This window comes from Prunus dulcis, chromosome 6, assembly GCF_902201215.1.
Source record: "Prunus dulcis chromosome 6, ALMONDv2, whole genome shotgun sequence".
Classification (NCBI taxonomy): domain Eukaryota; kingdom Viridiplantae; phylum Streptophyta; class Magnoliopsida; order Rosales; family Rosaceae; genus Prunus; species Prunus dulcis.
Genome location: NC_047655.1, coordinates 27,502,774 through 27,528,201, shown reverse-complemented (window position 1 = coordinate 27,528,201; position 25,428 = coordinate 27,502,774). Strand labels below are relative to the sequence as shown.

General features: G+C 37.8%; 4 protein-coding genes across 4 annotated transcripts; 1 reads left to right on the top strand and 3 right to left on the bottom strand.

Annotated features, from left to right (window-relative positions):
- Positions 1 to 4: 4 nt before the first annotated feature.
- LOC117632384 (mannosylglycoprotein endo-beta-mannosidase-like) lies at positions 5 to 5,529 on the bottom strand. The gene is made up of 11 exons (XM_034365841.1): positions 5,027 to 5,529; positions 4,470 to 4,608; positions 4,141 to 4,368; positions 3,883 to 3,941; positions 3,435 to 3,483; positions 3,045 to 3,275; positions 2,741 to 2,910; positions 2,384 to 2,588; positions 1,526 to 2,194; positions 1,220 to 1,447; positions 5 to 1,026 (listed from the first exon to the last, which is right to left on the bottom strand). Exons 1-11 carry the CDS (start codon positions 5,167 to 5,169, stop codon positions 229 to 231), a joined length of 2,919 nt encoding a protein of 972 aa, XP_034221732.1. The 5' UTR covers positions 5,170 to 5,529; the 3' UTR covers positions 5 to 228.
- Positions 5,530 to 5,805: 276 nt separating this feature from the next.
- On the bottom strand, positions 5,806 to 10,832 carry LOC117632383 (mannosylglycoprotein endo-beta-mannosidase-like). The gene is made up of 11 exons (XM_034365840.1): positions 10,507 to 10,832; positions 9,996 to 10,134; positions 9,634 to 9,861; positions 9,398 to 9,456; positions 9,197 to 9,245; positions 8,727 to 8,957; positions 8,394 to 8,563; positions 8,100 to 8,304; positions 7,266 to 7,934; positions 6,956 to 7,183; positions 5,806 to 6,853 (listed from the first exon to the last, which is right to left on the bottom strand). Exons 1-11 carry the CDS (start codon positions 10,653 to 10,655, stop codon positions 6,056 to 6,058), a joined length of 2,925 nt encoding a protein of 974 aa, XP_034221731.1. The 5' UTR covers positions 10,656 to 10,832; the 3' UTR covers positions 5,806 to 6,055.
- Positions 10,833 to 12,401: 1,569 nt separating this feature from the next.
- LOC117632388 (long chain acyl-CoA synthetase 6, peroxisomal) lies at positions 12,402 to 17,485 on the top strand. The gene is made up of 23 exons (XM_034365844.1): positions 12,402 to 12,669; positions 12,816 to 12,876; positions 12,978 to 13,055; positions 13,207 to 13,278; positions 13,362 to 13,443; positions 13,536 to 13,641; positions 13,726 to 13,802; positions 14,085 to 14,129; positions 14,239 to 14,325; positions 14,531 to 14,620; positions 14,759 to 14,838; positions 14,920 to 15,013; positions 15,106 to 15,194; positions 15,280 to 15,368; positions 15,455 to 15,584; positions 15,688 to 15,806; positions 15,949 to 16,072; positions 16,158 to 16,244; positions 16,333 to 16,436; positions 16,523 to 16,608; positions 16,754 to 16,840; positions 16,935 to 17,021; positions 17,128 to 17,485. The coding sequence occupies exons 1-23, from the start codon at positions 12,543 to 12,545 to the stop codon at positions 17,215 to 17,217; spliced, it is 2,091 nt and encodes a 696-aa protein (XP_034221735.1). The 5' UTR covers positions 12,402 to 12,542; the 3' UTR covers positions 17,218 to 17,485.
- A 1,616-nt stretch (positions 17,486 to 19,101) lies between these two features.
- On the bottom strand, positions 19,102 to 24,989 carry LOC117632387 (aminopeptidase P2). The gene is made up of 13 exons (XM_034365843.1): positions 24,535 to 24,989; positions 23,640 to 23,765; positions 23,317 to 23,436; positions 22,704 to 22,979; positions 22,339 to 22,511; positions 21,810 to 22,064; positions 21,113 to 21,264; positions 20,695 to 20,885; positions 20,211 to 20,319; positions 19,956 to 20,110; positions 19,717 to 19,809; positions 19,357 to 19,437; positions 19,102 to 19,278 (listed from the first exon to the last, which is right to left on the bottom strand). Exons 1-13 carry the CDS (start codon positions 24,850 to 24,852, stop codon positions 19,207 to 19,209), a joined length of 2,121 nt encoding a protein of 706 aa, XP_034221734.1. The 5' UTR covers positions 24,853 to 24,989; the 3' UTR covers positions 19,102 to 19,206.
- Positions 24,990 to 25,428: the final 439 nt, after the last annotated feature.

The following is a 25,428-nucleotide window of genomic DNA, read 5'->3' as shown; positions in this document are numbered from 1 at the left end:
GATGTAAAACTCAAAAAAGAGATAATTCTCAGTTTGTATCTTTGTTTTATTCCTACCATCATTTGAGGAGGTTGAAGTACCATGTTCGAGTACAAGCACATTGGGATAATAATGTCTGTAAAAGTTGGACCTTGTTTCCTAACATTGGTCCTTGCTTGAGGAGCAAGATCTGTTGTGTATAATTCAACTATTATAAAGAGCAAATAAATAAAAAATTCTTTAACCAACTCAATGGAATGTATGGATACCATGGTAATTCCATCCATCAAGAGTAACTCGGGGGGTGACACCAGGAGGGACCTCAAAAGAGATCTTGATGGGCATAGCTTCACCTGGCACCAGCGAAAAATAGTTGTCTGAATAATGAACAGGAAGAATTCTTGTGTCTTCTCCTTCCTTATGGTTTGTCTTCAATCCATGAACTGAAAAATGAAGGAAGAAAGCAACGCCTGTGTCGTTGCCATTGATTTCAGCAACCCTCAAACCACCATTCTCCTTTGTGAAATGTCTGGATATTTTCCGAGACCAACCAACTTCAAGCTCTTTGTCTGCTCCGTCATGTGTAGATTCCACTGATGCTACATCAAAATCACCATCACCTTGTTTAGTAGTGAAATTGTTTTGATAGGTTAAACTTTTCGGCACTGGTTTCTTAGATTTGTTCTGGATGCGCATATGCATTTCATAGGTGGTTCCTTTGATGGAAACCTGTGATGTAACTTTTAATGGAACTGTTTTCTTCCTGTACGGTTCTAACAGCTTGTAATCTCCACCAGACAGATGCAACCAGTAAAAGTTCCTGGATATAATGCGATAATCTGACATGTGATACAGCTTGAGAAGAAGAAAGTACACTGGCCTTGGGTTTTTAGATTTTGGATATTTCATCTCAGCAATTGGTACTGTTCTTTTGGGCGGCATGGACACCTTTTCAAGAGCTTTGTAGTATGGGCATGTTCCTTCTAGATCCCACACCGAGGCTTCTATAGCGACATCAGATAGTTCTTCTGATGTAGTGTTGACAACCTGTTCAAGGCATGAAGAGAAAATGACGGCAAGTTTCAAACCATGTTTATATGCTACTACGTTCCACTTAGATATGGATTCCTTCTGTGAGGACTTTTCTTTTTTCTTAATTTCAGTATTTTAAGAAGAAATCAGAGCATATTTGCGCGTCTCCAATTAATTAGTCTGATTATGATTTTGTTATAGAGCTTACTTCTATGAAATATGTAGCCAAGTTAAGCTGGACATGGATTGGCTCCGCTGCGCTTCGACAGCCATAGAAACCTGCCGTTTGGTCTAGAAAATGGTCGTAAAGTTGCCCTCTAAGACCTGGCCAAGGATTCTGTGTTTTCCAAATCAAAACACCAGTGTATTTACTCCACATGCGGGAAGTCCAACCCTCTAATAGAGCTTTATACTGAATGTAGTTAGCTAGTTGAGCCTGAAATGATTTAAAGTCAAATAGTTGTAACAAAGATAGAGTCCAAATGCACCCTGAATAATAAAAATACTATTTTACCTTCAAGCAAAAATCATCAAGATCCTTTGGCGACCCATAAAGCAAAATCTGGTCATGAACCTTGCCTGGTTTTGAATAAGGGATGTATTTATAGTGTACCCACATGCCGTTTGGAACTTCTTCATAATCATTGGAAACCTTCTTAAACAACGGAATCTGCCGTGCTTCTGGAGGCATTGTAGCTCTGATGGTAGCTGAAACAGGCATACCTACAGAACCAACTTCAGGATTGAACCCATATTTGTAAAAGTCATCTTTAAAGAAGTCTTCAGGATTTTGAATTTCATAAGGGCCATCAGTGAAGTCCCCCTTTCCATTTGCAAATCCATCCCACAAGGACCCTTGGATGTAAATGCGTGTACCATCAAGATATTGGCTTGGATCGTCCGACCCTGCCAAAAAATCTTTAACAATCTTGCCACTCTCATTTGATAAGCTTTCAAAATATGGATGGAGCCTGAGGTCATGTTTCAAAGCTGTGTTGATGTCATCTGGAGGAATTTGTTTACTTCCACCCACCCAAAGGGCAAGACTTGGATGGTTCCTTAGAAGCTTGACAGTATCTCTTGCGCATAGCAAGAAAAGATCATGGTCCAGTGGACCATTTGGATTTGATACTGGGACACCTCGTCCATTGACATCTCCAGTAATCCAAAATTCTTGCCAGACCTACAAAATTTAAATCAGCAGCAGTATGGATCAGATTCACCCAACTAATTCCATGGCCAATAAATTTTAAACCCTATGCTCTCAAGATTTAGCAGCTATTAACTTCACAAGTCTACTGCCCTCCTTCCCCAATAAAACCTAGCTAAACATGCACAGAGAGAGAGAGAGAGAGAGAGAGGCATAGCTTACCAACAGGCCATAAATATCGCAGTAATGATAAAATTCTGGCCTCTCAGCCACTCCCCCTCCCCAACAACGGAGCATGTTAAGATTCATATCTGCATGAAACTTGATGTCTGTTCTGTAACGCTCTTTTGAAAGTCGTAGGAGGCCATCTGACACTGTCCAATTACCACCACGAATAAAAATAGGCTGACCATTGACCTTGAACAACCTGAAGCGCAGAATGTACAGAAAACACAACATACACACCAGAAAAAGAGTTAGCATGTTGAAAAACTGCACATAAGGTAATAAACACACACATACACACACACACACACACACACACACACACATATATATATATATATATTATATAATTACCTCCCACTGGTGGTAATATCAATGTGGCTCTCAATTTTGCGGAATCCAAATAATTGGCTCCACAAATCAGATTCTCCGTATCCCTTTACATCGACAGTAATATCAACATTGTACAAGGATTGCTTTCCCATACCATTAGGCCACCATAAATTGGGCTTGTAGAAGAAGAGCTGCCAAGTTATACTATTTAGAACACAAGTACTGAATGTTGAATGCAAGATAAACAGATAGTCCAAAAGGGATTCTAGAAATTTACTTTGTTCTACTAAGATAATAAAAATGCATCATATGTTCTTTCACGGACCTCAGGAAATGTATATTTCACCCGTGATCCAGCAGGGATTGACAGATGTTGAGTCTGAAGATGCTCTACTAAACAAACGTTTCCTTCAAGTTCTGTTGTGACTTGGATATTCAAAGAACACTCGGCAACCCAGGTACTTCTATTTTCCAACTCAGTTGTAGCATGAAGATATACCCTCTTGTAATTGTCAAAAAACGATGAAACCAAGTGGGGATCAATTATTTTAACTGGCTGCAACAAAATGGTAATGAGTCAAAATTTGAGCTTATACAAATAACTAATATTTGACTGAAAATTGGTATCTGAAGATAATAAAAAATGCATGACCAAATACATTAGCAGTGCAGAATAACATGAAGGAAATTCTGACTGAAAGGGAAGCAAACTCACCCCTGTTACAGAAATTGACACCTCATCCCATATGCCAGTGTTTCTATCCCTGTAACAGTATATAAGCGAATTACAACAGAAATCTGTTGTGTACTGAAAATATCTATATAAAAATATCTGAAGATTCAGCACGGGCAGGCAAGCAAATAGATCTGACAAGAAGTTTCTAGATCAAACTATTAGAAGATACACTAGAGGATGCATACAAATCATTTCCTTTATCACCATGGCCTTTCAATGCAGTGCATTGATTTTTCCTCCTAAACAATAAAGGATAGCCTTTGAACCATTTTAGCTGGAAAGAGGTGGAAAAAATTTCCTCGAGAAACAAAAAGTATGCTGAAACGTTTTCTGGCATCCCAAATTAGAAAGAAGATGAAAAGGATATCATGATCACAAAATACTAAAGAAAACACTCTACAATCTTAATATGGTAAAACACAGTCACCTTATAGGGCACATCCAATCCCAACCCTCCACATATTGTGCCGCTACATCTTTCCTGATCTGAAATGAAAATTAGATACCGTAAGGCACTTGCCTCAATTTAATAATGAAGTCTTTTCAAGACACCATTGCTCTTGCATGAGACCCAGTATCTGAATGTAATTCTGAAATCAGTAATTAGTAGAAGGATAAAACTTTGAGCAAAAATCTAAAAGAAACAGAATGTAATCAAATAGGTTTTATGGATATGGGTGTGTACCTCATGATCGCCACCTTGCCCACCCTCAGGAGGAATAGTCCCAGGATTATCTGGCGGGTAAACACAAACAGCAAGCAAATTTCGACCATCAGGATGCGCTATATCAGTGACATCAAGAGAATGTCTTCGAAACATCCCTCTTGGCAGGTCTTTTTTGTGCCCATTTAAATATACCTCTGCGTAGTAATTGATGGCGCGGAAATTCAGATCCAGGAACTGTGTGCTGGACTGGAAAAAGGGTGAAGCAAATTTAGAGGAAAACTGAAGTGAGAGCAATCTTACAAATCTTTCTTAAATTGCATTTATCATTTAAGTCGGATATGGCTTACTAGTTTACACTGAAAAGTTGTGAAGAGCCAGAATGTGTAGTACTGCCTCCCGGATTCAGTAATATCTATGATGTAATCGTTTTGTAGTTCATAGAAAGGATCGGGTACATCTTTGCCCTTCACCAAGGTTGCCATAACACTGTCAATTAAAACATCTATGATCATTGATATCCAAGTTTTGATTCAAGAAGTAGATTTGTTTCATCAGTTGGTTGCTTCAGTCAAGATGGAGTTAGATGAATTAGCAACAATAACCAATAAATATGCTCTACAGACACTAGAATGCTAGAAATGAATCTAGTCAGAATTCCTGAAGCATCTTTGTATTTGTAATTAATGTTGAAATACAGGGTTCTCATCTCAGCAAAAAATATTGATACAGTAGAGAGGCAACTTAAGGCTTAGAAATTGAAGTTAACCTAAACTCAGCCAGAACCCAAAAAATGAAAATTCAAAACTTGAATCAGATTAACCCAGATTTACTGAAACTCACAGAAGTGTTTTATTATGCCAATGTATAATTATATGTATGAGAGAGAGAGAGAGAGAGAGATTACGTTCCGGGGACGACGGCCTCCATCCAAGGAAGGGCGGGGGAGGGAGGGTGGGTGGTGGTGAGCTGGGTGCCACTAACCGTGACCTCCCTGTCTCTAGTCCCGATCCAACCCGAGTCCAGCCTCGTCTTCCCTATCGCCGCCATTGAACCCTAGCTCTCTCTCTCTCTCTCTCTCTACAGTCACAGTCAGTCAAAGTCACAGTCTCACTCACCAGATCTCTCTCATTTTAAAAGTGTGTACTTTGAGCGCGGGCTGTGCTGACAGAGATAGCCGACAAAGATGACGGGAAAGATGGCATTATTTATATATTGATTTTTGCCGCGCATCACACCCCCCGTGACACAAAACGATGTCGTATGCTCCATCATTTATTTGATAATATTTCAAAGGATGTAATTTCCCCACTTTCTTTTTCTCCACTTAACACTCCCTTTTGCTTTTAATACTTTTTAATCGATTTTGTTCTTTCTTTTTTCCTATTATACCTTTACCCTACATTAATTTCTATTTACTTCATTTTTATATTAGTTCTTTTTCTTTACAATTAAATTTCCAACTTGCACTCCATTTTTAGTTTTTTTTTTTTCCTTTAATCAAGTAAGAAATTACGTATTTTTTTTCCTTTCTAATACTGAAAATGGAGTGTGAGTTGAAAAATGAAGTGTAAAGAAAAATAAATAATATAAAGTGAAGTAAAATAGAAATTAATGTAGGGTAAGGATGGAATAGGAAAGAGAAAGAACAAAATTGATTAAAAAGTATTAAAAAGCAAAAAAGAGTTTAAGTGTAGAAAAATGAAGTGGGAAAATCAGATCCCTACTTCAAGGGCCTTGATCATCATATCTTATCTGTTTTGAGATGATATAGAGTTTTTTATTTCATAACTATTTGTTGCTATAAATTATAATTAGAGTTTTATTTGATGACTATTTAAGTCCTCTATGGAGTCCCATTAAATCCTTATAAACCTCCTCTTCTTCGTTGTGTATAATTCAACTATTAGCAGAACAAGTTTTTAAACCAGCTCCATCAACGGACCGTATGGACACCACGGTAATTCCATCCGTCAAGAGTAACTCGTGGGGTGACACCAGGAGGGACCTCAAAAGAGATCTTGATGGGCATAGCTTCACCCGGCACGAGCGAAAAATAGTTGTCCGAATAATGAACAGGAAGAATTCTTGTGTCTTCTCCTTCCTTATGGCCCTGCTTCAATCCATGAACTGAAAAATGCAGGAAGAAAGCCACGCCTATGTCACTGCCATTGATCTCAGCAACCCTCAAGCCATCACTTTCCTTTGTGAAATGTCTGGATATTTTCTGAAACCAACTAGCTTCATGTTTTTTGTCTGCTCCATCATGTGTAGAGTGCACCGAGGCTACATCGAAATCAACATCACCTTGTTTAGTAGCAAAATCGTTTCGATAGGTTCGGCTTTTTGACTCTGGTTTCTTAGATGTGTTCTCCACAAGCATATGCATTTCGTTGGTGGTTCCTTTGATGAAAACCTGGGATATAATCTTGAGCGGTACTGTTTTCTTCCTGTATGGTTCTAACAGCTTGTAATCCCCACCAGAAAGATGCAACCAGTAAAAGTTCCTGGATATAATGCGATCGTCTGACATGCGATACAGTTTGAGAAGAAGAAAGTAAACTGGCTTTGGGTTTTTAGATTTTGGATATTTCATCTCAGCAATTGGCACTGTTCTTTTCGGCGGCACCAAAAGCTTTTCGTGAACTTTGTAGTATGGGCATGTTCCTTCTAGATCCCACACTGAGGCTTCTATAGCGATGTCAGATAGTTCCTCTGAAGTAGTGTTGACAACCTGTTCAAGGCAAGAGACAATGACAGCAAATCTCAAACCATGTCTCTAATGTAAACTCCGTAAAAAGCCAAGTAATCTCTAAGAAATATGTAACCAAGTTACCTCTAAAAGATATGTAACCAAGTTAAGCTGGACATGGATTGGCTCTGCAGCACAGCGACAGCCATAGAAACCTGCCGTTTGGTCTAGAAGATGATCGTAAAACTGACCTCTAAGACCCGTCCAAGGATTCTGTGTTTTCCAAATCAAAACACCAGTGTATTTAGTCCACATTCGAGAAGTCCAACCCTCCAGTAGAGCTCTATACTGAATGTAGTTAACAAGTTGAGCCTGAGATGATTTAAAGTAAGTCCAACAGTTAAAACAGAGATAGATCCAACGTGCACCCTGAATAACCAAAAGATTAGTTTACCTTCAAGCAAAAATCATTGAGATCCTTTGGGGACCCGTAAAGTAAAATCTGGTCATGAACCTTGCCTGGTTTTGAATAGGGGATGTATTTATGGTATTCCCAGATGGGGTTTGGGACTTCTTGATAATAATTGGAAACTTTCTTAAACAAAGGAATCCGCCATCCTTCTGGAGGCATTGTAGCTCTGATGGTAGCTGAAACAGGCATACCTACAGAACCAACTTCAGGATTGAACCCATATTTGTAAAAGTCATCTTTAAAGAAGTCTTCGGGATTTTGAATTTCGTAAGGGCCATCAGTGAAGTCCCCCTTTCCATTTGCAAACCCATCCCACATGGATCCTTGGATGTAAATGCGTGCACCATCAAGATATTGGCTTGGATCCCTCAACACTGCGGGAGAATCTTCAACAAACTTGCCACCTTCATTTAATGAACTTTCAAAATGTGGATGGAGCCTGAGGTCTTGTTTCAGAGCCTTGTTGATATCATCTGGTGGAATTTGCTCATTTCCACCCACCCAGAGGGCAAGACTAGGATGGTTCCTGAGAAGCTTGACAGTATCTCTTGCACATAGCAAGAAAAGATCATGGTCCAGTGGACCATTGGGATTTGATACAGGGACACCTCGTCCATCGACATCTCCTGTAATCCAAAATTCTTGCCAGACCTACAAAATTTAAATCCGTGGCAGAGCAGTATAGATCAGATTCACCCAACTAATTCCATGGCCGTGAGATTTCAAACCTAATGCATTCAAGTTTACTTATCCCTCCTTCCCCAATAAAACCTGACAAAACATGCACATGTTAAAGCAAGAGCAGGCATGACTTACCAACAACCCATGAATGTCACAGTAATGATAAAATTCTGGCCTCTCAGCCAGTCCACCACCCCAACAACGGATCATGTTAAAATTCATATCTGCATGAAACTTGATGTCTGTACTGTAACGCTTCTTTGAAAGTCGTAGGAGGCCATCTGATAATATCCAATTACCACCACGAATAAAAATAGGCTGACCATTGACCTTGAACAACCTAGAGAGGAGAATGTACAAGTTAAAAGTTAAACAGACTCTCAATTTTGTTAAACAGAATCTACATTAAGTTTTATGTAAATACCATACCTTCCTCCAGTGGTATTATCAATGTAGCTCTCAATTTTGCGGAATCCAAATAATTGGCTCCACAAATCAGACTCTCCATATCCCTTTACATCAACAGTAACAGAAACTTTGTACAAGGATTGCTTTCCCATACCATTTGGCCACCATAAATTGGGCTTATAGAAAAAGAGCTGCCAAATAAATTTGATTTAGTACTGAACACAAGTGTTGAAAGCTAAACCTAATAAATGTAACGAATTGAATATCAAGATAAACAGGTTCTCCAAAGGGCTTCTAGAAAAGTATTGTTTTCTGCTAAAATAATTAAAATGCATACTATGTTCTGTCACGAACCTCAGGAAACGTATATTGCACCCGTGATCCAGCAGGGATTGACAAATGTTGAGTCTGAAGATGCTCTATTAGACAAAAATTTCCTTCAAGATCTGTTGTTACTTGAATATTCAATGAACACTCAGCAACCCGGGTGCTCTTATTTTCCAACTCAGTTGTAGCATGCAAATATGCCCTCTTGTAATTGTCATAAAATGATGAAACCAAGTGGGGGTCAATTACTTTTACTGGCTGCACCAAATGGGAAAGAGTCAAAAAACAAAAGAACTTATTATAAACCACAAAGGCCATACTTACACAGTACAAGGAGTCAACAACTTTTTATTGAACCTCAACACAAATCAAATGATCAGCCCATATAAAGGTAAATCTATTTTCTTTCCCGACAAGATGAAAATCAGCATCACTATAGAGACAGTATCAGAAGGAAAATTCTATGACAGGAAGTGAAGCATTAAGACTAAACTCACCCCTGTTACAGAAATTGACACCTCATCCCATATGCCAGTGTTTCTATCCCTGTATCAATATACAAGTTTATTACATTGGAAATCCTTTTTACACTGATAATAAAAGATGACACATCCCCTGGCAAAAAAGCATATCGTTGGTTTGTGATCACAACATGCTAAAGAAAACACTCTGCAATCTCAATAGTAAAACATAATCACCTTATAGGACACATCCAATCCCAACCCTCCACATACTGAGTAGCTACATCTTTCCCGATCTGAAATAAAATTTGAAAATTAATAGTTATATTAATCTCAGTTTGTTCATTGCATACACTTGATAATTAACTTTTTGGAAGCCATCACTGGTCTTGCATAAAATCCAGCATCTTAATGTTGAAGGATAAAACTTTGAGAAAAAATCTAAAAGAAGGCTCATGAATATAGATATGTACCTCATGATCACCGCCTTGCCCACCGTCAGGAGGAATACTCCCTGGATGATCTGGAGGGTAAACAAGAACGGCAAGCAAGTTTTGACCATCAGGATGCACTATATCAGTGACATCAAGAGAATGCCTTCGAAACATCCCTTTTGGCAGGACTTTTTTGTGCCCATTTAAATATACCTCTGCAGAATAATTGATTGCACGAAAATTCAGATCCAGGTGCTGAGTACCTGACTGGAAAATGGTCGTGTATTTAGAGGAAAGTATCCAAGCTAAAATATCAAGGAAAACAAAAATTAAAATCGAGGATAATCTTACGAATCTTGCCATAAAGAAAGAACATGTTATCATTAAAATGTATCACTTACCAGCTTACACTGAAAGGTTGTAAAGAACCAGAATGTATAGTACTCCCTCCCGGAATCAGCAATATCTATGATTGTCTCGTTTTCCAACCCATAGAACGGATCGGGTACAACTTTGTTCTTCACCAAGGTTGCCAAAACACTGTGAACTAAATCATGATTAGCCCTGAGCCCTGATAGTTTTTAGTAAAATTATGATTCAAGTTGTAGGCTTTCATCAGTTTGTCTTTCCATCAGTTTGCATCAATTCCAAATTGTTAGTGGAACAAGTTGAACATAATTCTACCAATGAGTTACATATTTCTGAACACATTTTGTTGTCATGTAAACCCATTTTAGAACTGTAAACACTGAAATGAACTTGAGCCCAGAACCAGAAGATTAAAGCTCGAAACTTTAATCAAATTAAACCACATTTACTTAATCACATTGAAATTAATGTGTGTGTGTGTGTGTGTGTGAGAGAGAGAGAGAGAGAGAGAGAGAGAGAGAGAGAGAGAGAGAGAGATATTACGTTCCGGGAACAACGGCCTCCATCCAAGGGGAGGTGGGGCCAACGGAGGGAAGTTGGGTGGTGGTGAGCTGGGTCCCACTGAGATGGACCTCCGTGGACATCGCGGCGAGCCACCCCGAGTCCAGCGTCGTCTTCCCTATCGCTGCCATTAAACCCTAGTTTCAGTCAATTTAGCTCTCACTCTCTCTCAAAAGTCAGAAATGAAGAGAAGACTTCAACACTCATCCGAGTTTTTTTCTCAATTATCAGTGTGCACATGAGTTCGTGAGTGTGGGGCCAGAGGCTCAGACTCAGACCGACAAAGATGATCATCCCTTTTCTTGTCTTTTACGGCTGAGATTTCTATGTGATACAGTTTTATCCGTTATAAAGTAATATTTTTTTCACAACTACCTTCTGATTTTACCGCGCATCAACAGATACAACGCCGTTTTCTTCCGTGTAGGATTAATAGTTTATCATTTATTTAACAATACCGCAAAGTTGCAACCCATTAGTAATGATTTTTAGCAATTGTTCTTTAAGAAAAAATCTTGGACTCGAGTCATAACATTCGTATAGTGTGTGTGAGGTTTTATAATTTATTTGAATTTAGTATATAATCACCCTTCTTAATAGGAAAGGTTCTTAACAACAACAACAACAACAACAAAACCTCTCAATAAGAAAGGTTCCCAACAAAAAAGAAAAAAACACAATATAATCTTTTGTTTCATTATTCTATCTATTGTTTATATATATATATATATATATATATATATATATATATACATACAAACGATCATTTAAACTTGTTTAATGCAAGAAGAACATAATCAAATTCAAATGCAAGATTCTGATTAACTGGTCTAACTTTTTCGATTGTTAATTACACCAATTTAACTCAATAATGTGCATTTATGCGAGCTAGGTTCATGCTGGTGTTACTTTATTATCTTTTAATGGAGGAAACCTACCTCAATATGAAGAAATCAAGGTTTTTACCTGTATTTGGTGCAGTTTGTATAGCTGTAAATTACTTGCCTTTGTTAAATTCTACTTGTGTTCGATATCCTCACAACCAAAGTTTCTAATATTTTATCAACACAACACATGTGCCTAAATTGCACATTTTTGGTTGGACAATTTTTCCTTAAAATCTCATGAAATTGCATCATGGCTTCCTAGTCCTATTGTTGTACCCATAATACATCTTTTTTTCCCATAACTTATTTTTCTTTCTTTTATTTTTTTCCCCTTTCCCATAAGGATATAGTTGAATTTAAGGAGACAACACAAGATGTGACCGGATTACATGGCCATGTGATGTGCTTAATTGAAGACCCAAGCTTTCTCAATCTCAACTTCTTCAAGTCTTCCTTTTTCTTTTTCCATTTGGTTTGACATATTCAAAGTCTTTTTGGCCCCAGATTTACAAGTAAATTTATCCTTATATGATATCTCTGCCAAATTTGAAGCTCTGAAACTGTGTTTGAAATGATACATTGGCATGTTAATGTTAAGCTGACAAAAACTTTATCTTTTTGTGCGTTTGTTGTAATATATTATTGGTTCAGTAGGCCATTAGTTATTATTTTTACGTAAATGATCAAGCTAGTAAGATTTGAAATCGTCCAACTGATGATATTAACGGTCAGGATTTTGTTTTCCGTACCCTACGTCGGCGAACTACAAGCCATGAGGTCATGGAAAGCTCGATGAGAAATATTTAAGATGTATAGCCGCGCGGCTATACTATTTTAATATTCGAAAATCTGAAACGCTGTTTGCGCCTTCTTCGTCACATTTGCCCTTAATAAGCGTGCCCATTTTCCCATTTGTCAATTTTTCTGTTACTTCAATTGAACCTTTAAAAAATAAAAATAAAAATAAAAAGGGGGAACACCAAACAGACACCAAGCAAAGCAAAGTAAGCAACGAGTGAGAAGCGGTTACAAACTTTCCCACCTATTTTCCCGAGAGAATTCCCTTTTCCCGCGATCATATTCATTTTCCCGAGAAAATTATCTCATCAAAAGATTCAAACCCCCGGAAAAATGGAATCTCTACCTGCTCCTCAGCGTCGCCTCCACGCCATTCACTCCCACCTCCTCCCTCCCTCAACCGACCATCCTCCTCACTCTCATCTTCACGCTAACCTCACCGCCGGTGAGTTTGCTCACGGTACATACTCATCTCTCTCTCTCTCTCTCTCTCTCTCTCTCTCTCTCTCTCTATATATATATATATATATATATGTATATATGTATAGGTGTATGAATAGCAGAAGGAGAATTTGAAGCTGTGGTCTTGTGTTTGGTCTTGAGCAGGGCATGGCTACAGTGTGGTGCTCCCAGAGAAGTTGCACACAGGGAAGTGGGATGTGCATAGGTATATATATGCTTTTCTTTCTTCTTCTTTTTTGTAGATTTTAGCTACCTTAATTTGTTGCTGTAATTATTCGGTTTGCTTTTGTTATTGATTTGCTGCAGATCTGCACGTTCGCCTTTCAATCTCGTCAGTCGATTTGCTGATCATCCTCAAATTGGGACTTTGCATGATAACTTTGTGTCAGCCTTCTTACTTTCTTACTTTCTTGCTTGGTTGAATAAATTGAGTTAATTAATCCCCTGTTTTTATTTTTTAGTTATTTATTAATTATTATATTATGGAAGAATTACAATTGTTTAATTGTTTGGTCGAAATTTCTGAGAAATGCAGACGTTCAGTTGAAGTTTTTAGAGATTACAAATTCTTAGGTACACGAAATCGGGTGGATGGAACTGTTGGAGAGTAAGTTGGTTTGTGTTGTGCTCTCTAATTGTGCGTAATTTCAATTCCTTCTCCATGTAAAGTAGTGGTCTTTATGATTGAAGGTACAAATGGATGACATATGGAGAAGCAGCCACAGCTCGGGAAGCAATAGGTTCTGGCCTACGCTTTCACGGGTTAGAAAAAGTAAATCAAAATCCATTACACAAGTCATATTCTCTGCTTTGATGATAGACTATATTTGCCAAAATTTGATGGCATCATCTTGGCTTGGACAGGGTGCTTGTGTTGGACTTTATTTCATAAACAGACCAGAGTGGCTGATTGTGGATTATGCTTGCTCTGCATATTCTTTTATCTCAGTTCCTTTATATGATACTCTTGGTATGTATGTATACCTGTAATTGCTCAAATGAATGGTTCTGAGTTTGTAAACTCTGTTTTAACAGATTTTCGGTCTATGGGCAGGCCCGGATGCAGTTAAGTACGCCGTAAATCATGCTGGTGTACAGGCAGTCTTTTGTGCCCCACAGACTCTAAGCACTGTGAGTTTTGATATTTGCTTCTTCAGATGTGATTTTGCAATTTTGCAAATTTGCAATAAATGATGCCTGCAAGGAAAGTCATAGGCTGGTGCATCATTCAAAGATGTATTATTTCTTTCTTTTAATGTTTTCTTCAAAATATTCTCCAACGTACCATTTCTGTTGTTAACAATTTGAAAATGGGAAATACCAGTTTGTATCCGAATTCTGCTTTTCATAATATGCTAATTTATGCTTTACAAATTTGCGTTACATCTTATAAGCCTCTCCTGATTCTTGCAGATGTTAACTTTCGTATCTGAGATTCCATCTGTACAACTTATAGTGGTATGTACTCTTGAAATCTTATTGTCTTATTCTTGTCTAAGTTGAAAACGAACGAATGCATATTTTCCAGTTTTCTAATCCTTTTTCCCCTTGAAATTCATAAATGTAGGTTGTGGGAGGGATGGATGAACACTTGCCTTCGCTTCCATCTACATCTAGAGTGAAGCTTATATCATATTTAAAGCTCATCAGTCAGGTAAATTTTCGACTTTAACCTATCCTGATAATTTTTTTCAGTTATTTGTAAATTTATATTCCAAGTATATTCTTATCTTCCGAACAGAGAAAAACATATTCTTTAGAATTTTGTTTTGCTAATTGTATGCTTATATCTTGGTGTAGCATTAATGTTTGTTTATAAAACATGTATGTGTCTTCACCTTACAATGATTCTCTTTTAGGGCCGCAGTAATCTGCAGCCTTTTTGCCCTCCTAAGCCTGAAGATGTTGCAACCATTTGCTACACAAGTGGTACGACTGGAACACCAAAGGTAGAGCTTGCTTTTTTTATGAAACTATGCTCAGTTTCTGCTGCAAAAGCTCATTATATATTGCTATGGTGAAATACATTATAGACCTCGTTACTTGTTTTAATCGTGTTTCTCTACCCCCTCCTCCCCCTCAAAAAGGGAGTTGTTTTGACCCATGGAAACTTTATTGCAAACGCTGCTGGATTCTGTCATGCAGTCACATTCTATCCCTCGGATATGTGAGTACATTATATATAAATTATTAGTTGTCTGTCAGACAATGTTTCATATAGTGTTTAAATACATTTTATTTTCCACAGTTACATATCCTACCTTCCTTTGGCACACATCTATGAACGAACTAATCAAATTATATCAGTGTACCACGGTGTTGCTATTGGTTTCTACCAGGGGGTATGTGACTCTTCTGAGTATCATAGTTTTAGTATCTCCTGGAGTCTCTGAGGCCATTCAAGCATTACGTACAGCTCTGTCCTTAATTGCAGGACAATCTGAAATTGATGGATGACCTGGTTGCACTGAGACCTACATTATTTTGTAGTGTGCCTCGGTTGTACAACAGAATATATGCTGGGTAATCATAGTTGGCTGCTGCTTAAAAGTATTGTTTATTACTGTTCATGTGGTCTCCATATCATATCTAATTCAGTTCATCACAGAATTGCAAATTCTGTTAAAAAATCTGGGACTCTAAGGGAGAGACTGTTTCAAACTGCCTACAGTTCCAAGAAGCAATCCATAATGAGTGGTAATATACACTAATAACTTCACCTTCTCATAGGCTATTACTTAAGTCATGCTGTTAAATTTCTCTATGTTAAACAATTATTTCAGGTTCGAATGGATCACCAATATGGGACAGATTGGTGTTCAACAAAATAAAGGAAAAGCTTGGAGGACGAGTTCGTTTTATGGGATCCGGTGCTTCACCCTTGTCCCCTGATGTCATGGACTTCCTTAGAGTGTAAGTTGACTATCTTATAGAGTGCAATTTAATAATTTTGCATTTTTTTTTTCAAGTGTTAAGACCAACGAAATTTTTGCTGCATATGTAACCAAAATCGCAGGTGCTTTGGCTGTCAAGTAATTGAAGGATATGGTATGACAGAGACTTCTTGTGCCATGAGCACGATGGATGAGGGTGACAACTTATCTGGCCACGTTGGGTCCCCTAATCCCGCCTGTGGTGAGTTTATCAAACTTATCATACACAAATGTATATAAGAATTTGCTGTTAGATAGCATATTATCTGATTTTCTGTGTCACATTTCGGATTCTTCTATGTTTTCCACCCTCTCTCAGTAGCCTTGCCTTTTTTCTTTTTCAGAAATAAAACTGGTGGATGTCCCTGAAATGAATTACACTTCTGAGGATCAGCCCCATCCTCGTGGAGAAATCTGTGTCCGGGGTCCAATTGTCTTTCAAGGCTACCACAAAGATGAAATCCAGACGTACAGAACATGCATCTATTATTATGATCACAGATACAAAATTTAGCACTAGTGCGTCTACCTGACTGTGCAGTTGATTGAACAGGAAAGAAGTCATTGATGACGACGGCTGGCTGCATACTGGAGACATTGGTTTGTGGTTACCCGGAGGCCAGCTTAAGATCATTGATAGGTGAGATCTTATCTTACAGATAATTATAGTTCAAAAATATTGAATTGTAAAAAGAACATGTCATTCAGAATATCTACTCTTTTGACAGGAAAAAGAACATATTTAAGTTGGCACAGGGGGAGTATATAGCACCAGAGAAGGTTGAGAATGTGTACGCCAAGTGCGAATTTGTTGCTCAAAGTTTTGTATATGGTGAGGAGATTGAGTTTTCTTTGCATATAAAACATCCCAGCAGCTATGCTTTACTTGCTGATTTGCTCATTTTATGCTACTTCTAGGTGACAGCTTCAACTCTTGTCTAGTAGTTATAGTTGTAGTGGATCCAGATGTACTGAAAGCGTGGGCTGCATCTGCAGGCATAAAGGTGTGGTTCTTTTTAACCTCCTAGGTTCATCTCCATTGTCTTTTAGTTCATGCAGGCAAGACGCTTGCTCGATACGTTTATCCTTTTGATGAAGACAGAATTGTTTTGTTGTTTTTTTGGCTGACTCTTATTGCATTCGATGCAGTACGAAGATCTCTCACAACTGTGCAATGATCCAAGAGCAAGGACTGCTGTTTTGGCTAGCATGGATGCCCTTGGAAAGGAGGCTCAGGTAAATCTGCCTCAAGCCATACTGCCTGAAATAATAATCTTCAGGTTGCAAGGACTCTTGTAGCTTATATTTAGTGTTTCATTTACAACTGCAGTTGAGAGGTTTTGAATTTGCAAAAGCTGTAACTTTGGTTCTTGAACCATTCACATTGGAAAATGGCCTCCTCACTCCAACCTTCAAGGTAAGCTTCTATTTTACATGTCTTGGATATAAAAAAACGATGAGGGAAATATGGGTTGAAATTTACATATCCTAGTATCACTGTATTGACTTGAAACGCTTTCCAGATCAAGAGGCCTCAAGCTAAGGAACACTTTGCTAAAGCAATATCAACCATGTATTCTGAGCTAACTGATGCTGTACCGGCAAAACTGTGATGATCCGAAAGACATGGAAGCAGGATGAGAAAAATAACCATCCTTTTCATTAGCCAAGAAAAGAAAAAGTAATAACCATCCTTTTTAATGAATTGTAGTTGACACGTCGAAACCGTCTTTGATCGGTTGATGAGGTTTTCATTGTTATTCTTTATGTGAAAAGAAAAAAAAAAAACTACAGAAACTTTTGATTCTTTGTAGCCCATGCTTGGGCCAAACTTACCCTTCTACTTCAGAAACAATGGAATCATATGGCCTCAATTCAATTCCTGCATTCTTCAAGTGATCCATCACCTCTGCGCTCACTTTAGAATAACTTAGCTTTATCAGTCTCCACAATCCAATATGCACACATCACTGCCTCTCTGCAAAACAAAATTTAGCACATCATTTGGATTAATACAAAAGCATGAACATTTATGAATAATTTTGAGTTATAATTTTATATTTGGTTAAAGAATCAAGAATATATGAGAACAGCCGATAAACGGGGTTAACATGCATCTTTGCCCCACACAAAAAAAACCCACTGTACATATAGGTTCAAAAGCCAGGCAATTTCATCAAGCATGGATATAACTATCGCAGACGAACCAGCATCAGCAGGTTCAGACCTCAGAGACAACAACTTGGCTGCGACATCTACACCAGCTTACTTCAGGTATTTGGTTAAAGAATCAAGAATATATGAGAACAGCCGATAAACGGGGTTAACATGCATCTTTGCCACACACAAAAAAACCAACTGTACATATAGGTTCAAAAGCCAGGCAATTTCATCAAGCATGGATATAACTATCGCAGACGAACCAGCATCAGCAGGTTCAGACCTCAGAGACAACAACTTGGCTGCGACATCTACACCAGCTTACTTCAGGTCATGTACTCTAATGGGTTTGTTTGGAAGCTTTGGTCTTGATTCGTTCCATGGAATACTAGAACCCAGTGCAGAAATGCTACAGCACCCGAGCTGTATGCAAAATAAACCTAGATTTTAGTGTTCGAAAAATCGGCCGTCTAGGCGCCCGCCTAGGAACTAGTGGCTAGGCGGGTCTTTTTGTTAAATAGTATAGTCCACACCCAAAAACGAACTATAGGATATACGTGGTTTTATCATATGTTTCTTTAAAAATGGTATAGCCGACCGGCTACACTATGGTTTTTTTCCCCTCAAATAGTATAGTCACGGGGGTATACTTATTTTGACACGTGGGCACCTAATCAATAGTCGGGTCCCTTTTTTTTTTTTCTATATATATAAATAGTCTAGCCGCGCGGCTATACGTGATTTTATTAATGTTCATTAAAAAAAAAATTTAACAGTATAGCCGCGCGACTGTATTGGGGTTTTCAATTTTATTTTTTAATAAATAGTATACCCGAGCGGCGATACTATTTATATATAGTATTTATTTCAAAAAAATAGCATAGCCACGCGGTTATATTGATTTTGACACGTGGGCGCATAATCGCTAGGTGAGTCCTCATTTTTTTTTTAAAATGTTTCTTTAAAAATAGTATAGCCTCGTGGCTATACAAATTTTGACTTGTGGCACCTAATCACTATGCAGGTCCTCCTTTTTTCAAATAAAAAGCAGTGCGACTTTAAAAATAGTATAGCCGCACGGCTATAATATTTCCTTTTTTAAAAAATAGTATAGCCGCATGGCTGTACTATGGCCTTCGTTACACAGAAGGTAACTACCAACTTCTCCTATTAATGTTTTATTTTCTTTTCGGCTTTTCTTTTCGTTAGTCGTCAAGATTGCGCGCCGTGCTGGAGGCCTTTGATGCAAGCGATACCCGAGAGCTGCCAAGACAAAATTTGATATGGCACGAAACTTAAAATTATTAGGATTTAACATTCATGATACAAGTTTACACATATATATTTAATTGTCTCATCACTGTGGTAAACTGGTGTGCTTGTATACAAAGGGGGTACATGAGAGAAGAGAATGATCGATGGATGGATGGATAAGAATCACATCACAGCTTAACAAGTGGTCTGGTGTTGTTCCAAAGCCATTCACGAGCACAACCATCCACAAGCGGGGACACCTGTGAGACCTTAAGGTTAGTTATAATATCTAAAATGGAAAATATTGTAAATAGGGTGATTTCTTGATCTCTAACAACCTTCTCCCAAACTTGCGAATGATACTCGTTAAGCCAATCAAACTCCGCAGCAGAAAGCAAAGATGAGTCGATCAATTTAGCCTGCATGGTAAAAAAAAACACATGAAAAAGAAATCATAAAATGCAGGCCTTCTTTTAAGAACAAATCACTAAAATGAACTCATTAGGGCCAATTCTAGCTCAGCACCAAAGTCATGCATAAAACCAATGTGATAAAGGGATTGCTCTACTTCAAATTGGGTTTTCTTAGTCGGAGGCGAACCAAAACTATTCTTGTAATAACATATTGGTTCTGCACTCACTTTAAAAGGTCATACCCATAACCAGTTAAATTATTGTACTACGTCACCATATGCATACCTGAATGGGGACAAATGTGAGTTTTTCAAATCCCAGGTATCCAATTCCTCCAAAACGATTTGGCGTGTCAACTTCTTTCACAACGAGGAGATTCTGTATGAGAATGAACATGTGAATTACTATGAAACAAGAGTAAAAGACATGAGCAGAAAATTTGTCATATGGTACAGCAACAAAGAGAATTAGCATCAACATTATAGATAGAGATACAATTAAGTGCATAGAGAGGCGGGAGGTACCTCAATCCGAATGCCAAAAGCATGGTCTTCATAATAGCCAGGTTCATTGCTAACAATCATGCCTTTCTGTAAGGGAGTCATATTTCCAAATCGAAAGCTAATACCTTGAGGTCCTTCATGAACATTTAATGCAGCTCCCACACCATGCCCAGTTCCTACCACATTAGAGAACAAAATACAAATTCACTGAGCTCATCATCAATTCAGCAAAGACTTAAAGTTCATGATGAGTTGATAGAAATTCAAGGAAAATACCATGCCGGTAATCCAGTCCTATCTTCCAAAGGGAAGAACGAGCAAACGCATCCAAGACAAAACCAGGTGTGTTTTCAGGGAATACTGCTTGATCAAGAGCTATATGACCCTGCATTGCAAACTCTATCAGAAAAGTCAAACACAACCAGGGATCTCAAATACAAAATTGGTCAGTCAGTAGAATATCAAAGGGCATTAATTATGTGTGTTTTGGTTGAGGATCTGTAGTACAATAAATACTATTATACTCTACTTTAGTTATGCAAATAAGTTTCGGTTAATTAAAAGTACATCAACTACGCAAATAAGTACACCATTGCATAATTGCCTGATATCCCCAGAAGAAAAAAACCCGATCTTTAGAAAGTATTGAGACCTTTGGCCCTGCCCTCTTCAGATATCTTTACCCAATTTATGCAGCCTTCAAGTAAATAAATTTCATAAAAATTTATTACCCAGAAAACCAAAGGAATGTACTTAGTACCTGTAAAACTCGAGTAAAGCATTCTTTTTGTCGCGAGGGAGGTTCGCCAAAATGTACGGTCCTCGTTATATCAGTTGTTCCATCAACGTATTGACCACCACTATCCAATAGGAAGAGTTTCTTGTCATCCACAACACTACAACTATCTGGTTCTGCTCTGTAGTGTATGATAGCACCGTTTGCACCAGAACCTGGAAAAACATTCAAATTGTGAGTAGAGAAGTTTAAGAAATCGACAAAGGAACTATTGACTCAAAAAATAAGAAAAGGACAATAAAGAGAAGAAGCAAAAAAGAAAACATCTATGTAATAAGCTTTAACTTAGGGATAAGAACATGCTTATCTACGGAAATAAAAGTAAAAATCTCAAATAACTGTAAAAAAAAAAGGTAAAAAACAATAAAGGTTTGACATGTACCACTTATGGTGTCAAAGCTTGTGTCTAGGAAACCAGGCTGCGCCGAACGAAATTCAAGAAGTTTGTCTGCAACCTCTACCTCAGTTAATTTCACATTCTTTTTAATTTGCTCTTCCATCCAAACCCAAAACTGCACTAGAGCAGCAGCATCCCTGCACAGACATTATCACCTTGACCCATATCCTTAACTTTTAAACCACATATGTCTCTGTAATGAAAGTACAGATAGAAATTCTCCCTATAACAGAATTTCTTATATAGTTTATCGGGAAAGAAAAGCCACATGCATATATGGAGACTATCTTGCTACCAATCCCTTTCAAAATATTCTTCATAGAGTGATTAAAAATATTGTTCTCACATAAAGACTCCAATGGTTGTTAAATTTGACCCCATCTACACCCTCAGGCTCAACAGCACAGGAAAAAATCATGGACACGTAACTAGAGAATGTAATATCTAATCCACTAAATTTATACATGTTTAGCTATAACTTAGGATGTCTTTTCTTACACAAAATTCATATACATAACCCAAATGAGAGCTTAAATTTTTAAGGCATTCTACTGATCAGTTGTCTGATGATGCTAACAACTAAGCTTCAGTATTATCAACAAAGAAGTCAACCAAACAATGATACGGAAAGCGCGCACATATGATTATGCACATAATCAAGTTGGAGGGTGGAAATAATTACCTTAAATGACAACTCCGCATGCCTTCTAACTCAGAATCATTTTTCACTGCCTTTGCTAAAGAAATAGGGGACACTCTGTAAATTCCAGTGGGTCCTCCAGACCAACCATTTGAGTCGTCATACATCTTAGTCTTACTTTTTGTTTTACTTTCAAGGCTCTGATAATATCTTTCACAAGCAGAGTTAAAGGTTTTGACAATAGCAGCATTAACAGAAGATATATCCAACCAAACATTAGCCCCTTGTGCTGCCAGACTGAAAATGAAAAATAGGTTTTAATAGTTTGGTGTTACAAAATGAGTTTAGCTCCGTTTAAAAAATATGAACATCTAAGACAGTAAAATAATGAAAATGAGAAAGCCATCATAATTTGCCTGACCATTACAGCCAAGAGACCTCGCATCTGTGTCATTACCTGACAACTTTGCCAGGGCCCCTATTAAAGTTGTTCATGAAATCATTTGCAGAAAATCACATCATTGTGAAAAATATTCCCTATAAAAAAAAAGGTTTTAGCTCACAACCTTACCCTTCGACTTCAGAAAGAATGGAATCATATGGCCTCAATTCAATTCCTGCATTCTTCAAGTGATCCATCACCTCTGTGCTCACTTTATAAGTATCTATAAATAACTTCGCTTTATCAGTCTCCACAATCAAATATGCATACATAACAGGTGAATGTGGAACATCACTGCCTCTCTGCAAAACAAAATTTAGCACATCATTTGGATTAATAAATGGAACACAAAAGCATGAAAATTTATGAATAACTTTGAATTACAATTTTATATTTGGTTAAAGAATCAAGAATTCTGAGACTAGCTGATAACCGGGGTTAACATGCACCTTTGCCAGAAAAAAAAAACCCACAGATAGGTTCAGAGGTATTACCAAGTTCAACAGCCAGGCAATTTCATCAAGCATAGATATAACCATTGCAGACGAACCCGAATCAGCAAGTTCGGACCTCAGAAACAACAACTTGGATGCGACATCTACACCAGCATACTTTAGGTCATGTACTCTAATAGGTTTGTTTGGAGGCTTTGGTCTTGATTTGTTCCATACTTCGTCCACAAGATTTTTATCATACAGGAACACTAACTCGTGATTCTTCTTAGCAATGCCCTGCTTTAACTCCTCTGCAGCATCGGAAGAAAACAAAAACTGCTCCCTTCACAATACAAAGGAGGTGGCATCACAAACAAAGCAAGCACAAAGAATGATAAAAAATTAAAGACACAAATTTTAATGAGGGGGAGCGCAACGAAAACATGATCAAGCTTAATAAGTTCAATTATCAAAATACCAAAAAGTGTATTGATTAAAAAAGGAAAGATGAAACTTGATCTATTATTTGAAATGGTTGAAACTTTATTTTCTGAGAGCTGGTTAAAATCCACATTTCAAAAGTAAGCAATTCAAGAAGTCAAGTGCTATTTGACTTAGAAACTTATTATAAAGAAATGTGAAGGCCAATTTTAAGAGGCTAAGAATTGCTCACAGGATCAATGCCAACTCTCCCACCAGGAGCCAAAACATCATTCAACCATTCAATAGTTGTAGGAACTCCAAGACTACCAGCCCTCATGAGAATCCAACTAGAGCTTAGCTGCTTTTCAGCCTAACAATAGGAAAGAGTAAATGTTATCAGGAACTGCACCTCAAGCCAGATGATACAAAATCAGAAACCATTCTTCCAATATGATAGCACTACAAAATATAAAATTCAAAAGAAAAGAGACTATGATGTGCATATAGTAAAGAAATAACACACATGAGACGATCTAAAAGTGAAAGTGAAGGTGATTTTGTATCTTTACATACCTGAAGAAAATAGCGCCCATCAGTCCAAAGAGCTGCTTTATCCTTTGTGACGACTGCAGTGCCAGCACTTCCAGTGAACCCCGATATATATGCCCTCCTCATATAACATTCAGCAATGAACTCACTCTGAAGCCAAAATGAAAAGGGCACTTACAATTTACTACAGGCAACATGGATTACTAGAATCCAATGCAGAAACGCTACAACACCTGAGCTATATGCAAAATAAACATAGAACCTAATAGTTAAGACTGTTTGGTCCTTGTGATACATAAAGAAGTGAAACGAAAAAGGAATAATGTCAAAGCTGTTTAGATAAACCTAATAATGAAAAGAATTTCAGCATTTTCTTTCCATTTACTCATAACTTCAAAACTAATAAACAAAACTAAAAACTTCAACGAACTCTTAGTTTTACAATCTAAATGCTTCAAACAGTAAAACCAGATGAATTGTTCAGCGCACTATCGCATACCACGAACTAAAATTATGATTAAAAATAAATAAAACTAAAAGCAAAGCTCGTTACTTTCAAGACAGTATCTCAAACTAGACAAATTCAAGTGTATCTTACAACCGACACACCATCACCATGCTGAATCATAAACACGTGGAAATGATCAAATTTTCACAAAGGAAAGAAAATAAAGGATAGACAAAAACCGACAACTCTCAAAATAAGCAAAACCCAGTTGTTTTCTACAACCCACGCACAATCTCAACCCAAAAAAAAAAAGGGAAGCAAAATTCGAATAAAAGCTCATAATCCTCAGTAGAATAGTTCAAACCAACAAAACACAATTAAATCCTACAGCCAGCAAACCCTCACAGACCACTAGAACCTCAAACGAAACGTAAAGAACAATACAACATTTCAAAAAACTGGAAATTTAACCTGGTGAGCATCCTGAGAGGGAATGATATAGGCGTCGATGCCAACAGTGGGCTTCGAGAAGAGCTCGCGGAGGGCACGGAGCTTCTCGTCGGAGTCGGAATTGGAACGCTTGTTTCGGAGCTCCGAAGAGGGCTTGGCAGAGATTGAGGTGCAATTTCGGACTGTCAAGAGCGGGGCTTTCGGGGAAATAGTGAAAATTTTGGGGTGGGATTTGGAACTGTGGAAAATGGGGAGCGAGAGAGAGAGGAAGCGGAAGTAGCGAGAGTGTGAGGAGGGAGAGCAGAGAGGGCGAGCTACTTGTGACGACAGTGAGTGCATCGTAGCAAAATTCCGCTGGGAGGGGGGGGGGGCGGCGGGGTGTGGAGGGGAGAGAGAGAGATCACAGATGAAGCTTTTGTATCAGTTAACTAACACACAGAGAGGGAAGAAGATACGATTTTTGCCGTTGAGAACGAAGATGGACCAAAAATTAACCCCCAAAAAAAAAAAAAATTTCTTTCTTTACGGCACTCATGGTAGCGACGTCGTTTTACGTTACTATTACTTGCTATAAATATTAAACTGGACTAAAATTAAGACCTTTTAATTAACTTACAAAAAAGATAACCTTTAGGGTTAATGACCTAAATGGTCCCCCAACTATTGCTCCATTATCATTTTGGTTCACCAACTAAATTTTCAATTCAAATGTCCTTAAACTTTTTATTTTGTACCAAGATGGTCCATCCGTCAAAATCTGTGTATTATTCCGTACAATCGAAGGACAAAACCGTATTTTTAGGTGAGTATCCTCCTCTAAAAGGGTTATTGATTTTAATAGTCCCCCAACTATTGCTCCAGTATCATTTTGGTCCACCAATCAAAATTTTCATTTGAACCGTCCTTCAACTTTTT

Excerpts from the sequence above, each read along its gene's own strand:
- LOC117632388 (XM_034365844.1), top strand. The coding sequence starts at position 12,543 with ATGGAATCTCTACCTGCTCCTCAGCGTCGCCTCCACGCCATTCACTCC. Across the intron at positions 15,585-15,687 it reads GTCATGGACTTCCTTAGAGT|GTGCTTTGGCTGTCAAGTAA; the intron begins GTAAGTTGACTA and ends CCAAAATCGCAG. Across the intron at positions 15,807-15,948 it reads GTCCCCTAATCCCGCCTGTG|AAATAAAACTGGTGGATGTC; the intron begins GTGAGTTTATCA and ends TTTCTTTTTCAG.
- LOC117632384 (XM_034365841.1), bottom strand. The coding sequence starts at position 5,169 with ATGGCGGCGATAGGGAAGACGAGGCTGGACTCGGGTTGGATCGGGACT. Across the intron at positions 3,484-3,882 it reads GATTGGATGTGCCCTATAAG|GGATAGAAACACTGGCATAT; the intron begins GTGACTGTGTTT and ends ATACTGTTACAG. Across the intron at positions 2,589-2,740 it reads GATATTACCACCAGTGGGAG|GTTGTTCAAGGTCAATGGTC; the intron begins GTAATTATATAA and ends TCTGCGCTTCAG.
- LOC117632387 (XM_034365843.1), bottom strand. The coding sequence starts at position 24,852 with ATGCACTCACTGTCGTCACAAGTAGCTCGCCCTCTCTGCTCTCCCTCC. Across the intron at positions 22,065-22,338 it reads ATTCTTTCTGAAGTCGAAGG|TCTGGCAGCACAAGGGGCTA; the intron begins GTAAGGTTGTGA and ends TTTCATTTTCAG. Across the intron at positions 20,111-20,210 it reads AGGACTGGATTACCGGCATG|GAACTGGGCATGGTGTGGGA; the intron begins GTATTTTCCTTG and ends CTAATGTGGTAG.
- LOC117632383 (XM_034365840.1), bottom strand. The coding sequence starts at position 10,655 with ATGGCAGCGATAGGGAAGACGACGCTGGACTCGGGGTGGCTCGCCGCG. Across the intron at positions 8,958-9,196 it reads TGTCAATTTCTGTAACAGGG|CCAGTAAAAGTAATTGACCC; the intron begins GTGAGTTTAGTC and ends CATTTGGTGCAG. Across the intron at positions 8,305-8,393 it reads GATAATACCACTGGAGGAAG|GTTGTTCAAGGTCAATGGTC; the intron begins GTATGGTATTTA and ends TCTCCTCTCTAG.